This window comes from Myotis lucifugus, unplaced genomic scaffold (assembly GCF_000147115.1).
Source record: "Myotis lucifugus unplaced genomic scaffold, Myoluc2.0 scaffold_144, whole genome shotgun sequence".
NCBI classification, from domain to species: domain Eukaryota; kingdom Metazoa; phylum Chordata; class Mammalia; order Chiroptera; family Vespertilionidae; genus Myotis; species Myotis lucifugus.
Window position 1 is genome coordinate 544,823 of NW_005871192.1, and position 14,036 is coordinate 558,858.

At 42.2% G+C, this 14,036-nt stretch overlaps 1 protein-coding gene across 1 annotated transcript in view; it reads right to left on the reverse strand.

Annotated features, from left to right (window-relative positions):
- The window catches only part of ADAMTSL1 (ADAMTS like 1), an 863,772-nt gene that overhangs the window by 92,803 nt on the left and 756,933 nt on the right, over positions 1 to 14,036 (reverse strand). Inside the window, 1 exon segment of the mRNA XM_014460878.2 lies at positions 6,135 to 6,262. Coding sequence (XP_014316364.1) covers positions 6,135 to 6,262 — 128 coding nt within the window.

Below are 14,036 nucleotides of genomic sequence, written 5' to 3' on the forward strand. Positions count from 1 at the left end.
CCCATCCACTGATGAGTGATGAATATAATGTGGTACAGTCACACAATGGACCATTATTCCCCCACAGAAAGGAATGTGGCATACATGCTCTAACACAGATGAACCTTGAAAACATTATGCTAAGTGAAAGAAGCCTGTAACAAAGGACCATGGATTGCATGATGAATGGGCAGATCTATGGAGATGTAGTATATTAGAGGTTGCCTAGAGGTGGAAGTGGGGTGGGGTGGGGAGTGATGGCTAAGGAGTGTGGAGTTTACTTTTGGGATGATAAAAATGCTCTAAAATTAAGTATGCTGCTGGATGCACAACTCTGAATGTACTAAAAGCTATTGAATTGTATACTTTAAATGGCTGAATTGTCATAGTATGTGAACTATACCTCAATAAAGTTTTAAAAAACACACAGCACCTTAGATTGTAGTGATGGCTAGACAACTTAAAAATTTTGCTGGAAAAAAAATCACTGAATTGCATACTTACAATGAGCGAATTTTATGGTATCTAAATTATATCTGGATACAGCAGGAAAGTAGTTTTTAACCTGATTTGACCATTTCTTAATGATTCAGGGTCAACACTGTGACTACTAATTATCTTGCACAGAAACCGAGAAGGAATTGGAATTTCCTTGCCCTTGTAATTTGTCAGTGTGTCTTTGGGATATATACTAGTATATAGCAGGGCCCTTAGTACCTAAGGAGGTGGGTGGGGCTTAGCTCCCAGGTGCATTGCTTCCCTCTTCTCCATCCATTTTCCCAGGATATGCTTTGCCAATGTCACGAGTCAGGTTACTCAGGTTATTTCTTCTAATTATTCAAGTGAAGTTGATGAATCCTCAAGAGACGAAGTCAGCAAATGGTGCTGTCATAACTGCTTTGGCATGTTCCACTGCCGAGTTCTGTACAAGGGACCCCATACCTAGGACAGCTGCGTGATTTTGCACCTCTCCTAGAAACAATTCACCGAGGATATGGTATGTCCCACTAGCTGTCCAACTACCCGCTCTTCCCTCACTCCATTGGGTAGTTGTGGGAACTGCTCTTTCAGAATTTGAGATGAGCTAGCTTGTACCATTTGTACTTCCTGTTTGTCTCCTGTAGTCTACTGGGAAATAGAGTAAATTGGATCCTCTTGCTATAATTTTATCCATTTAATCTAAGTTCTATAATAGCTAGTCTTTAATGGGCATGCTATACATGTGTATGTATTGAGGAAAACTTAAAGGCCTTGGTTACTCAGTATTTTATCAGATAATGAGGTCCCCTGATGGCAGCTTGAATCAGTCAATGGCCATTAATGAGGCTGTTATTCAGAGTACCATTAGGAACATGGCCAAACTTGTCTGCCTCTCCCTCTGATCTAGTGTGCCAGAGTAAACCTTCCTTTGTCAGTCGTTGCCACTGGTGACAAGGCCCTCTCCGAGTCTAAAACTCCCTGTAAAGCAAAATTCCCCTCTGGTTAGCAGACTTGCTGGATGAAAAATTCAGAAATGCCAATTCGAAATGACTTCCATTATGAATAGCTTACAAACTTGCTTGCTTTTTATTGCAGCTGCTAAATCATGGCGGGGAAGGGCAAGAGAAAGAATTTCAGAAACAACTGCCTTTTATTTTTATTTTCCCATAGAGGTTTCTGTGATCTCTTTATTAGACACAATATGTGTCGGCTATTCAACTCATAAAAAAGCAGAAAAACATGCCAGGAAAGGAGAAAATTTTCTGTTTCTCCTTTCCTGTGAAAACTTTGAATGAGCTCATCTGGGTTCTCTCCTTTCAATGAAAGCTATGCTCATCCCTCAGCCCTCGTCTCCTCCTCATTCTCCATTGATGATGTCAGGCAGGCCTTACAGTATCTTTTTTGTGATCTTATAAAATCAATGACAACCAAAAACATTTCCCTTCTGGCTATGACTTCATCAGTGTTCCACACCTGGACAGGCTTCATCTGCATTGGTAAGTAGAGCTCAACTCCACTGATCCAGACTGAAGCAATTTACCAGGATACTACTGCTTTCCTTCAAAATGCCGCCCACACCATTCAGACTTAGAAGATTTCTGAGCAACCTGGTCGAGTGTTGGGTCTGACTAGTCAAGATGGCTCTCCAGTCTTTGTGCTGATCTTTGCACACACCAGAAACTCTCCTTTACTCAGTACTGTTTTTGCCCTGGACACAAAGTAATCAATACCTCAAAATGTTAGGTAGGTGACGTTTTGATGATATCCTTACACTCCCTCCTCCACTCTACTGTATGGTAGTCTCATCTATATTCCGAGCAGTGAAACAGGCATTCCATTAAGTCAATTTAGGACAGAAAGGAATTTTGGGCCACTGGATCTACATGGCTGTAAATGTCCTCAACCAGGGATATAGATAGGGAAACATCTCCATGCCGAGAAACACTCGCCAAGTACGCTCAAAGCTCTGAGACTTAGAAGATAAAATCAGTACATAATGGATGAGTTTGGGGAGAAGCAAAAGGCACAAAAGACAATATCTTACAGGCCCAAAGAGAGCAGAGAAAGGAAGGTTTGACTGTATTGGCATGTCTGAAACGAAATGGTGTTTACATGTTTAAATACAAATTGTGGGGAGAGTAGCAATGGCCCTACAATGCATCTGAGAGCAGAAGTGGCAACTCACTCAAGTCAGAGGATGGGGCAGAGGAGAGTCTAGCTGTGGACCAGGGAGAGCTCAGCAGGCCTCCCTTTCTGTGGTCCATGTGAAATATGCCTTGTCACTAGCCACCTCCCTTGCTCTGAATCCAGGCACTCCAACCACTTTTCAGAAGGCTAATTCAATCTTTCCAGTTGACACCGAGACACGGAGAGGTTGAGATACACACAGGCACTCTACAAAGGGCTCTTGAAAAGAATATTCCCGACTGTAAAAATAACTTGGCTTTTGTTTGGTGCATTATTCTCACAATAATAATAATAATAGCTGATAAATATTGAGTGCTTTGCTATAGGCTTGGCACAGTTACAAGCATTTTACATGATGAATGCATTTAATCTCTACCAGAACCCTCCAGGTCAAGCACTGTTATTATCACCATTTTACAAATAAAGAAACCGAGTCAGAGAATATAAAGAAGTTGCTCAGGGTTATATAGCTAGGAAGTGACAGAGCCAGGATTCAAATCCAGACTATGAGGCTCCAGAGCCCGCAGGCTTAATTGCTATGCTATGCCTGCTCCTGTGAATTATTATGAACAAATTTCCCTGCATCTGGTCAACTCAGGTGCATTGGCAAGACCAAAGTCCATACATTCCTTACAAAATCATGGGAACACCTGAGCACTTTGAGTCTCAAAACAACCCTCCCCCCCGCCTCCTTTTGGTCTACAGTCCCACTGAACTGAAGGTAAAAAAATCCTCTGCAGCATCATTAAAAGCACAGAAGCACGGAGATTTACCATGAGGAACTGGTTGCAAGTGAGCGGAACCAGCTCCTAAGTTCATACTCGAAAAATTTCAGTGTGAAGACTTCTAGTGAAAAATACGTGGGAGCAAAGTTGAGCTAATGTTTTACACATTTTAGAATTGCTTTCAGGATGTGTTTCATTTTAGAAAAGCTAGAGAAAAAACAGAAAACATTTATTGAGTGTGAACTATGTGCCTGGCATTGGGCTAAGTGCTTTTTCACACATGCAATCTTATTTAACGTCACAACAATCCTATAAAATATTATTAATTTCATTTTTATGGATGAGAACAAAGACCCAATGAGGTTTTACACTTTGTTCGAGATCACACAGCTAATAAGCAGTATAATTGGTAATCAAACTTAGAAATACACACCCCCCTCTCCCCAATTTGGGTTATTTTGGGTTACATGTTATACAGTGCTACGCAGGATCTTGATGTCATTTGAAGGAAATTGTAACCTCTTGATTCTCGGTAGTCATGAATGCATCTACTGCCTTCACTAGTCTGTAAACGTTATGGGGCACAAAGCTCGGGTCTTACTTATTGCTACAGGTTGATAATACTTGGTGGAGAGTATGCTCAGAACAGTAGCTGGTGAGCCCCTTAATACTGTGAGTGTAGACATTGACACAGGGATATATGATAATCCCAGGTAAAGACACGAATACAATCTTAAGGCAAAGTATACGACTGAGCCTTAATTTTTTGAGGCACTGTGTGGCAGATCTGCCAGCAGACGTGCACAGACCCCACCACTGCAGCACAGGACGCAGCGCCCTAAGCCCTGGGGTGGGGTCTGTGACTTACCTCACCAGGCAGCCCCTTTCCCCCCCTTCCCTGGTGCCTCTCTGGCTGCTGTCTCACTTCCCTGGCTTTGAACCTTTTGGCAGCCTCCAATAGCCCCTCTTCAAAGAACTGAAGACAGGCCTGATGTTTCAATTGCCTTGCTTAATTCTAGACAGGTTTCCATTAATCGTATTAAATGCAGGTGAACAAAGGGCATTGAGTTTGTGACAGAGCTGAACGGTATCTGGATAAATATAAACAAGAGAGGTAATCCCCTAAGAGCCACTGTTTGCCCTCAATTGGAAGGATGTCAGCAGTGCCCTTGCTAAAGGAGGTTGGAGGGTGGAAGGCAGAAGAGATTTAACAAGACCGGTGCTGAGCATCTGGACTCTGTATTAAAGAGGGGGATAAAGCTGGTGACTGGAATACATTAGGAGAAACGCAAATGTTCTATTCACCAAAAAATAGGCATTAATAATATCAGCCTTTAATCTACCCAAGGCTCCTTAGCTTGCCTTATTCATTGTTGACTTTCATCTTCTCTGCAAAGCCTCCTGCTAAAGGGCCCTTCTCAGATCAGCTTTAGGTCACAGGGGCAGAAATACTGTTGCTGAACAGATATGCCAGGGAGTAGCATGTGTGACTGGAAAACAGTGTGACAACATAATCCCAGCATGGACCAATGAGGTCAGTGTGGGGTGATGTTGGCTTTTCTAGCATCTACTGAATCATCTGTTGGAAGCAACAATTGAAAAGAATAAAAACAAACACATGCAACACACTGCCATGAAGACTGCCTGGCCCAGGTCTGAGAAAAAGGATCCGATTTGGGTAGGATCAGGTGGGAAATGGAGGGAACAATGAGCTGGGAGTTAGGAGACCTCAGTTTGCTTCTTCCCTCCCCCTCTCGCTGAGTGGCTGATAGACCTCAGGTTGCCTGCCCTCTGAGAAATGAGGACACTGGTATGAATCTAAGGTTTTCTTTAGTTTCAAAGGCAAGGATGTGTCCTATATAAAAGAGGTTTTATAAAAGTGCACTACTATAAGACCACAACCTTGGAGACACTGTAATCTGAATCTTGATTTTCTTAATTCACACTTGGGTTGCGGGAAACGAGTTAAGTCGGCTCGCGTGAATTGCGCGTACTCCGCGGGAGCCGTCTTAAACTCGGTTCATATAGATTTGCGGTGGAGTGCGGGAAACGTGTAAACTCGGGCCGATTGTAACTGCGTATTACCAAATATTTCATTTCAATCGAACCCATACTTCAAAAGATATAGGCATTTTAACGCGCCATCTTATATTTTGGCGGGAAATTCACCCGACACCGTAGTGTTCACCCTGTGTAGAATGTTTTGCATAACACTGTTGGGTAAAGGCAAAGCATTGGCAGGTGCATTAGAGCAAGAGGTTGAAAACAAAACAAACAGAATCAGAACACTCCTGGCTCAGACTGTGACCGCAGAATTCTAATTCCCCATGGGTCTTAAGGTCTTTTTTGCAACGGGTGTAACAAGGAGAAATGACAGGATCCCAAAAGAGCAGTCAATAATCTTAGGTCACAATTACGTTTCCCAACATGCTACTTACTTGTGCACATCTCCTTTTCTCATGTTCTTTCTGTCTGGAATATTTTCCCTATCTCTGCTTATAAAAATTCCACTCATCCTAACTCTAAGACCTCCTGATGGAATGAAATGTCTTTGCACACCCTTTGGTTATCACTTAGAGTACTTATTTCATTCTACCTCCTCCTATACATCACCTCCCTTTAATTATAATTACAGGTTATAAGCTTCCTGAAGGCAGGGCATGGATCTCATTTGTCTATGTGTCCCTGGTCCTGCTTGGCACATTGGAGGCACCCACCCAATAATGGTTTCTGAATTGAACTGAACAGGGATTTCCACGTTACCTGCTAACGTTACGGCAATGGAGACAGAGTCATATCCCAAGGCGTTTGTGGCATTACAAGTGTAGAAACCCACATCAGCTTCCACTGGTGCCAGGATCTGTAAGGAATCATCTGGTTGTAGAAGAATCCTGGAACAGAAAGAAACATGTAGGCCAGGTCAGTTGAGTCCTCTTCGGAAATCAATATTGGTAAAGCAGGAGGGAACCCAAGGAACATTCAGAATCCTGTTTTAACAAAATGATACTCAGGAACTCAGGCTCTCTTTCCACTGTGATTGCTGGGATTCTGGTAGCAACACTGAATAAGGAGGTTTTGACTGCTTATGCTGCTTGTTGACTGCTTGATCTAAATGCTACCAGTGGGAGCAGACAGCACATGTGTCCTAAATACACAGAATGCGCCTCAGGGGTGAGAGGGGAGGGAGAATGAATGCTGCAGATGGATCTGGGGAAGTATTAAGGAAAAGGCAGTATTATAAAGGAGGAATGGGGCTTAGTTGGATGGGAGAAATAGAGCTTCCAGATATGAAGAAAGGCATCTGTTCATATAAACAAGAGAGGTAATCCCCTAAGAGCCAAGGTTTGGAGGAGGGAGAGAGGAAGCCAAAAATCAAATATCAATGAGAGGATCTTGATGTGTACATTGGAAGGCAATGATATATGTAATTACCTCTCCATTTCAGGTAGTCTTATGTACATCTATTGTCCTCATTAGTCTGCAAACATTATGGGCACAAAACTCAGATCTTACTTATTATTTTAGTTCCCACAATATTTGGCAGAGGGCCCTATGTAGAGGAGGTGCCCAGTAGAATGAAGGCAATGCCTGCCCTTTGGGGTCATGTAGACTATTCCAGAATAATCACTAGTTCAGACTCTTTGCTTTACTTGAAAAGAATGACAAGAATCAAATTGTGGGTGCCTACCACATGGACTTCAAAACCCATTCCAACCTCGTCTCCTATTTTTTCTTCTCTTGACTTAGACCACTTACAAGAACTAACTACTACATCATGGCAGTGAGGCAGATTAATGATTAAGGGTGACTTGAAGCTGATATCTTGGTGACTTGGTGAGGCTGATGATAACTGGAACGTGTTTGCGGAGGTGAGGATCCAGAGGGCAGTTGAGGAGGACACAGTGGGAAGCTCAGAGATCCAGTACTCGGACCTGGCGGGGCCTTAGGTTGATAAATCATTCAACAGCACAGAAATGGCTTAGAGTTGGATTTTGCACTATTAGAGTCAGTCATTTCTACCTTTGTGATTATTTTCAACTCCCTAGTTTCAAAAGGCTCAAAGATCTGGTCGCCTAACATATCAATATCCATTCTTAGAAGGCAAGCAGGTAGCAGGGGCTGTTTTTCAGGAAAGGGAAAAAAACCATAAAAATCTCAGGAGAACTCACAAGACTTGGTGATAAAATGAAGACAGGGAGTTGGCTCTCCTGCCTTAGCAACACATTCTCCCCACTTGACAATTCTTTCCTTTCTTCAGTATTGCTCTAGAGCAGTGGTTCTCAACCTGTGAGTTGCGACCCTTTTGGTGGTCGAACGACCCTTTCACAGGGGTCACCTAAGACCATCCTGCATATCAGATATTTACATTATGATTCATAACAGTAGCAACATTACAGTTATGAAGTAGCAATGAAAATAATTTTATGGTTGGGTCACAACATGAGGAACTGTATTTAAAGGGCCAGAAGGTTGAGAACCACTGCTCTACACTCTGGCATTTACAGTTTGGCACAGCCTCTAGTGAGCTCTTAATTTTTCTGAGGTGGTTGAGGAGTCTGGCACCGAATCAGACCCCCTCAGCACTACTTTTGGTCTTGGGCCTATTGCATTGCTTATTATTATTATTATTTTTTTGCATTGCTTATTCTTACCTCCTATCTCAGGGAAGGCAGGGAAGAGAAAAAGCAAGGCTTACATCAATCTCCAATCTAGTTACACGTGGGCAGATACAATCAAAAAGTGGGGACAGAAATAGAAAACCTTGGATGGTTTGTGTTTGCTTCAGTGCCATTCCAGACCATCACTGCGATTACTGGGGACAGCCAAGCTTTTGTGGACTTGAACCAGAGCTGAGGGATGACAGAGGGGCCAGGAGAGACTGTGATAGCACTCATCCAGCCATTCAGTCACTCATCCATCAGCTATTAGGTGTTTTGTCTCAAATAATCACATGTTCACTGTTAGTTTATTTCAAAGGAACTAATAAGAGAAAGACGACTATACAATTTACTTATCTTTGGTAAGCCATGCAATATTTAATAATGTCACTGTGTTCTAAAGGTATCTTAACAGATATAATAGAGTATTATTTCCAAATCTCTTTAGATGTTCAGGCTGTTTTAGACTTGAAAAATTACAAATTGACTCTATTATTTAAAACTTTATGATGTCCCAGGAACATGTATGCCTCCATAACAATTTCCAAATGAAAATAAGGACAGCAGGTTTAGGCAAATTTAAATATAACTACTCAGGATAATAGAACTTAGTAGATAATTGTTCAATTTTATCACACGCAAAAGGCATGGATTAAAATTTGTTAAATTCCCAAGTCCACCAGGACAGTTGCCTCCCTAAAACTGGCACTCTCTCTCTCCTCTACAGACAGAGTTCTTGAATTGAACATTCAGAGCAGGTCTACTGAACTTTATTTTGGTCCTGCTATGATTTATGTAATCACCATGGGCAAATCCCTTCACCTCCCTGCATTTCAGTTTATCAATGTCTAAAACCCAGTTGAAGTATGTTTTCCTACTCAGCAGAGGGAACTGTTAAAATGAGCTTGATAAGGTACTTCCAGACCAACTTTTGGTATTTCAATGACCCTTCCATTGATAATGTTGGACACTTTGAATGGAGGCTTAACCGTGAAGAGGGGATGGGGATGAGAAGATTTTGAGAAAGAAGCAAGAGTCATATGATATTGGCCAATTTCCCCCTAGACAACAGATTAGATCTTCATATTCACAGATCATGTTTTCCCCATAGAACAGCGGTTCTCAACCTGTGGGTCGAAACCCCTTTGGCGGCCGAATGACCCTTTCACAGGGGTCACCTAAGAACATCCTGCATATCAGATATTTACATTACGATTCATAACAGTAGCAACATTACAGTTATGAAGTAGCAACGAAAATAAGTTTATGGTTGGGTCACAACATGAGGAACTGTACTTAAAGGGCCAGAAGGTTGAGAACCACTGCCATAGAACTACTGCCCTTGCCTGATCGCATGCAGAGGATGTAAACCCCTCTCCCCCACTGAGCCTAAATCAACTATGGTTTTAGGCAGGTGTTAGCTTTTGTAGCTGCATGAGTTCCTCCAGGCCCTGGTGCTGAGTGAGCCATAATGTGTTCCGCCTGTCTAACGCCTGGAGAAGAATGCTCACAAAGTTGGCAAGGAGAAGGGAGGGGATCCATGACACCGGGCACAAAACCATGTGTCTTAACTAGGATGGGAACAGTGGAAATGGAAAGGAATCTGGGTCTTGAGACTAGCATTTGTATATTCTTTTATTCTGTAAACTGTCTATACAAAGATAAAAAAGCTTAAGTATCTGTCTTCATAAAAACAGTTTTAAATATTGTCTTAAGACAAAATCTACATGGGACAAAATCTAAATTCGTCATGTATTTGCATATATACTTATAAATTATTTATATTCACAAAACTGAACTCTTTAGCTCAAGGGTCTGTAGTAATTTGATGGCAGAGTCAGGATTTGAAATAAGGTTTCTTGGACCAGCACTTTGCCCCCAATCTATCATGTCTTTAATATACCCATAAAACTGGTAGATGGGGGTTTGGAAGCTGCCACTAGTGGGCGCAATACAGTGGGGCCTTGACTTACGAGTGTCCCGACTAACGAGTTTTTCGAGATATGAGCCGTCTCTCGGCCGATTTTTTGCTTTGAGTTGTGAGCTAAAATTCGGGTTATGAGCCAGCTTCAGATACCCCACTGCTAGTTGGCACAGCGAACGTCACAGTGAACGCCACAACATCAGCCCAGCATCACCTGTCTCACTCGTTCACTTTAAGATTTGACATACAAGTAATTTGAGTTACGCGCTCCGTCACGGAACGAATTAAACTCGTAAGTCAAGGCCCCACTGTAGTTCTGAAGAGAGTACCCATGCAGGGCTCTCTAGGAAACATGACAAAGCAAAGGAAAGGGCTTGTTGCGAGAGTGAGGTTTGCTATAGGCTCTCTATCTAGCCTGGCATCTACGGAGAGAGGTTCCTGGAAAAAACATACATTTCCTTTATACTTCAGGCATCTACTCTTATTAATATAACTTAATTTGTTAGTAGCTGACTTCTGTCAGCTTGTGTTTTAAGTTTTGAGTTGGACAGGACTGTTTCAGAATGCACAGGCGCAGAAATGTGGTGCTGCTTTCCAAGCAAAACCAGAAAAGATTTCTCTGGGGTTGTTTTGGAATTTAAGGAATCAGAGAATGAGGGGTCATGGAATGGGGCCTAATTAAAACCTACATAGCAAATGGTACTGTGGTCATATTAGGTATATTAATACTCGCTGCTTTCCTCCCATACCCACACCACACTTTCCTTTTGGTTTACTGAGCTAAAACTTAATGCTTCATTTCTTTGGTCATCCTTTTAACCTGAAAATGAAGGAGCCGTTTTTGCTTTTCTGGTGGCCTTTACTAGTAAGCTTCTAAGCATGACTTCTCAAACACTCTACCAATTAAATGAGGAGCTGTGGAGAGAGTACAAAGAATTGTTTTAGTTACACAGGTAAAGCCCTCATCATCCATGTGAGTAGGATATGGGCAAAGTGCCTGTGGGCCGGTCCTACCAAGTACAGGCTCCTCGAGGTGAAGTTGTTGCCTCTGCATTTGTAATGTACAATGAGAAAGTGCTCTTGTTTGAAAAGAAGGCAACTCTGAGTGTCCAAAGGAAAGTTTATAGCAATTCTGTGAGTGGAGGGGCATCGTGATGCCTTCTGAATCCTTGGTTCAACTGTGAACATCACTGTCTTGCGCAGGCCCACCTCTCATGGTGACTTCCATGACCAACCATGGAAGCTGCCTTGGAGGGGAAGCCTTCCCGACTTCACTCAAGAGACACGGAGTCATGTCCTGGTCTTGGGTAAGCCTTCCTATTCTGTGAGCCTCTAAGTCCCGTCTGCAAATGTAGAATAATACTGACCTCAGAGAGTTCTTATGAGGATCAAATAAAGGAGTTCACAGACTCATTCTTACTGTTTTCTAAGTAAAAAGGCTTAAATGTCAGATGCATCTAAAGAATAATATATCTTCGTGGTACAGGTGGTGGTATCCTATGTTACCATCTTGGAATTCCTCCTTGAAATTTCCAGTTGTCAGAGGAAATTTTCAAGCTCTGGACACAGAAATACCCCTCTGCTGCATGGGCCATGATTTTGTACCATCTGAGGCCTCTCCCCCTAACAAGTAAGCATTCTAAAACCCATTTTAGGCCTCAATACAGGATTGGAAGCTGGAAATCATAGGGATACCCTTCTTCTCTATAACCATCTTCTTCATCAGTTCCAACTTACTTGCCCTACATCCCAACACAAACTTATCTCTCTAGTCAAAATGGCACCGTTGACTCTCCTTGTTATTAGCTTGGGGTTGAATTCATGCTCGTTCTCCTCCTGTCTATCCTTCCACATTCTTCCATCCCTTAAGGATGAGTTCAAGTTCTACTTCCTGTGTTACCACAGCTCACCACAATCCCTCCTTTTCCTGTTCTGGCAGAGTTGTTCTGAGCTGTTCTACAGAGCCCTCTCCGTTCCACAATGTCTCATTTCTTCAGTTAGATTGTAAACGAAACACTCCAGGACTGGAACTATTTTGCTTCTTTCATAGTTCCCTCTTCAGTATTCAGCAAAATGCTGGCATGCTGAATAAATACTCAACGAACACTTGTTTGGTTACCTTCAGAGCAGTGGAGCTGAAAAGAATCACACTGACAATATAAGCATACTGGTTACGAGTACAGACTGAAGGGCCATGGTGGCTGAATTCCAGCCCAGCTGTACCACTTCCCAGCTGTGTAACCTTGGGCATGTCATTTACTTAAGTTCTCAGTGGCACAGTTTCCTCATTTATAGAAGGTGGAAAACTATAGCACCTATCTAGGGTTGCTGGGAATATTCTACATGACTTCAGGTATTTCAAGAACACAGAAAAGTGTCTGATCTATGGTAAAAAAAATGTGGAAGTGCAGGCTATTATTATTCTGTTGTTGTTGATGTCATCATCAGCATTGCCATTCACCCTTCATGTCTGAGCCTATGTATTCTGGCTGTTGTGAGAAACATTTTTTTTTAAAAAAATATTTTTTTAATGAATTTCAGAGAGGAAGGGAGAGGGAGAGAGAGAGATAGAAACATTAATGATGACAGAATCATTGATCGGCTGCCTCCTGAACGCCCCACACTAGGGATCAAGCCCGCAATGCAGGCATGTGCTCTGACCAGGAATTGAACTGTGTCCTCCTGGTTATAGGTCAACGCTCAACCACTGAGCCTCACCAGCTGGGCAGAAACTGTTTTGACATAGGTAAATAATTGGGAAATAATTGTTGCAAGGACAAAAATGTCAATCGCAGAAATGGGCAGGGGACAAGGGGTTTGCTGTGGGAGGAAGAGAGGAGGGAGCCACGATGCATCTACCTTGGTGGTAGCACTGGGAGTGGAAAAGGGGGCAGAGGCTGGGGCCACATGGCACACGGACTGGGCTGCAACTGCCTCAGTTCTATTCGTGACTCAGGAATCTCTGAATAAGGACAACTACTTGTTTCCATAACTGTATTCACACTATTAACCAAATACTGAAATCTTCGAACACAAAGAAAAAAAGCCAGAATCCTGCAATTGCAAAAATGTACATAAATAAGTGTTAAAAAATACGAGTTGGAAAAAAGTAATTTTAGAAGCAAATAAGCAAAGGGAGGCCGTGCAAAGAACATCAGCTCCAAACTCCTAGGAGGTGCTGTTGAGGACTTTTCCTTACAATGAAATGCAGATTTATTATTTTTTTTTTCCTGCTTAGGAATTTCTTAGTTAAGGATAGTCAAATCTACCACAGGGGGAGAGTAGGAACCAATATTTGTTAGACAAGTGTATAAGCTTTAGATAATTTTATTCTCACTATCCTGTTACTAGAGTGACATTAGTCTCCCATTTTAGAGCGGAAGCTAATGCCCAGAGAAGTAACTTGCTCAGCTAGTGCACAGCGTGGAATCAGGAATGGGGAATGACCTTTGACCTTTTAAAAAAACTGACTATATTCAGGCATCCACTGGGGCCTAATAGGAAGGCATGTGGTTTGGCTTCACTTTTGGTGGGGGCCAATTTGTGCCAAGGTTTGTAGTTCCTTAGGGAAATGGACGATCACTACCAAGAATATTCTGGATTTTAAATGGCTGGAAGGCATGTGGTTTGGCCTCATTTTTGGTGGGGGGCAATTTGTGCCAAGGTTTGTAGTTACTTAGGAAAATGGACAATCACTAACAAGAGTATTCTAGATTTTAAATAGCTTGAGGTTGAAGGGGGAAAAATGCTGTGAGAAGAACTCCTCTACGAGCAAGAATTTTTTCTGAAACCAGAAATTATAGTAGCCCAGAGACTTGCAAGGGAAAGTTTTCTTTTGTGCAGATATTTTGGGGAACAGATTTGAGGTTCAGGAAGAGTTTCATATCACCATTTGGCTAGGGTAACTTTTTACAACTTTTGCTGTTTTTAATGTAATAGCCAACTAAAAGTTATTTAATGCCGGAAGCTTCATGATTGGTCCAGGTGGAAGTATAGAAAATATTTTTGGAATGGGAAAGGCCACCTGACCACACATTCTTAACCCTGTCCTAATTCTGCTTGCCAAACTATTCAGCTTCCTCC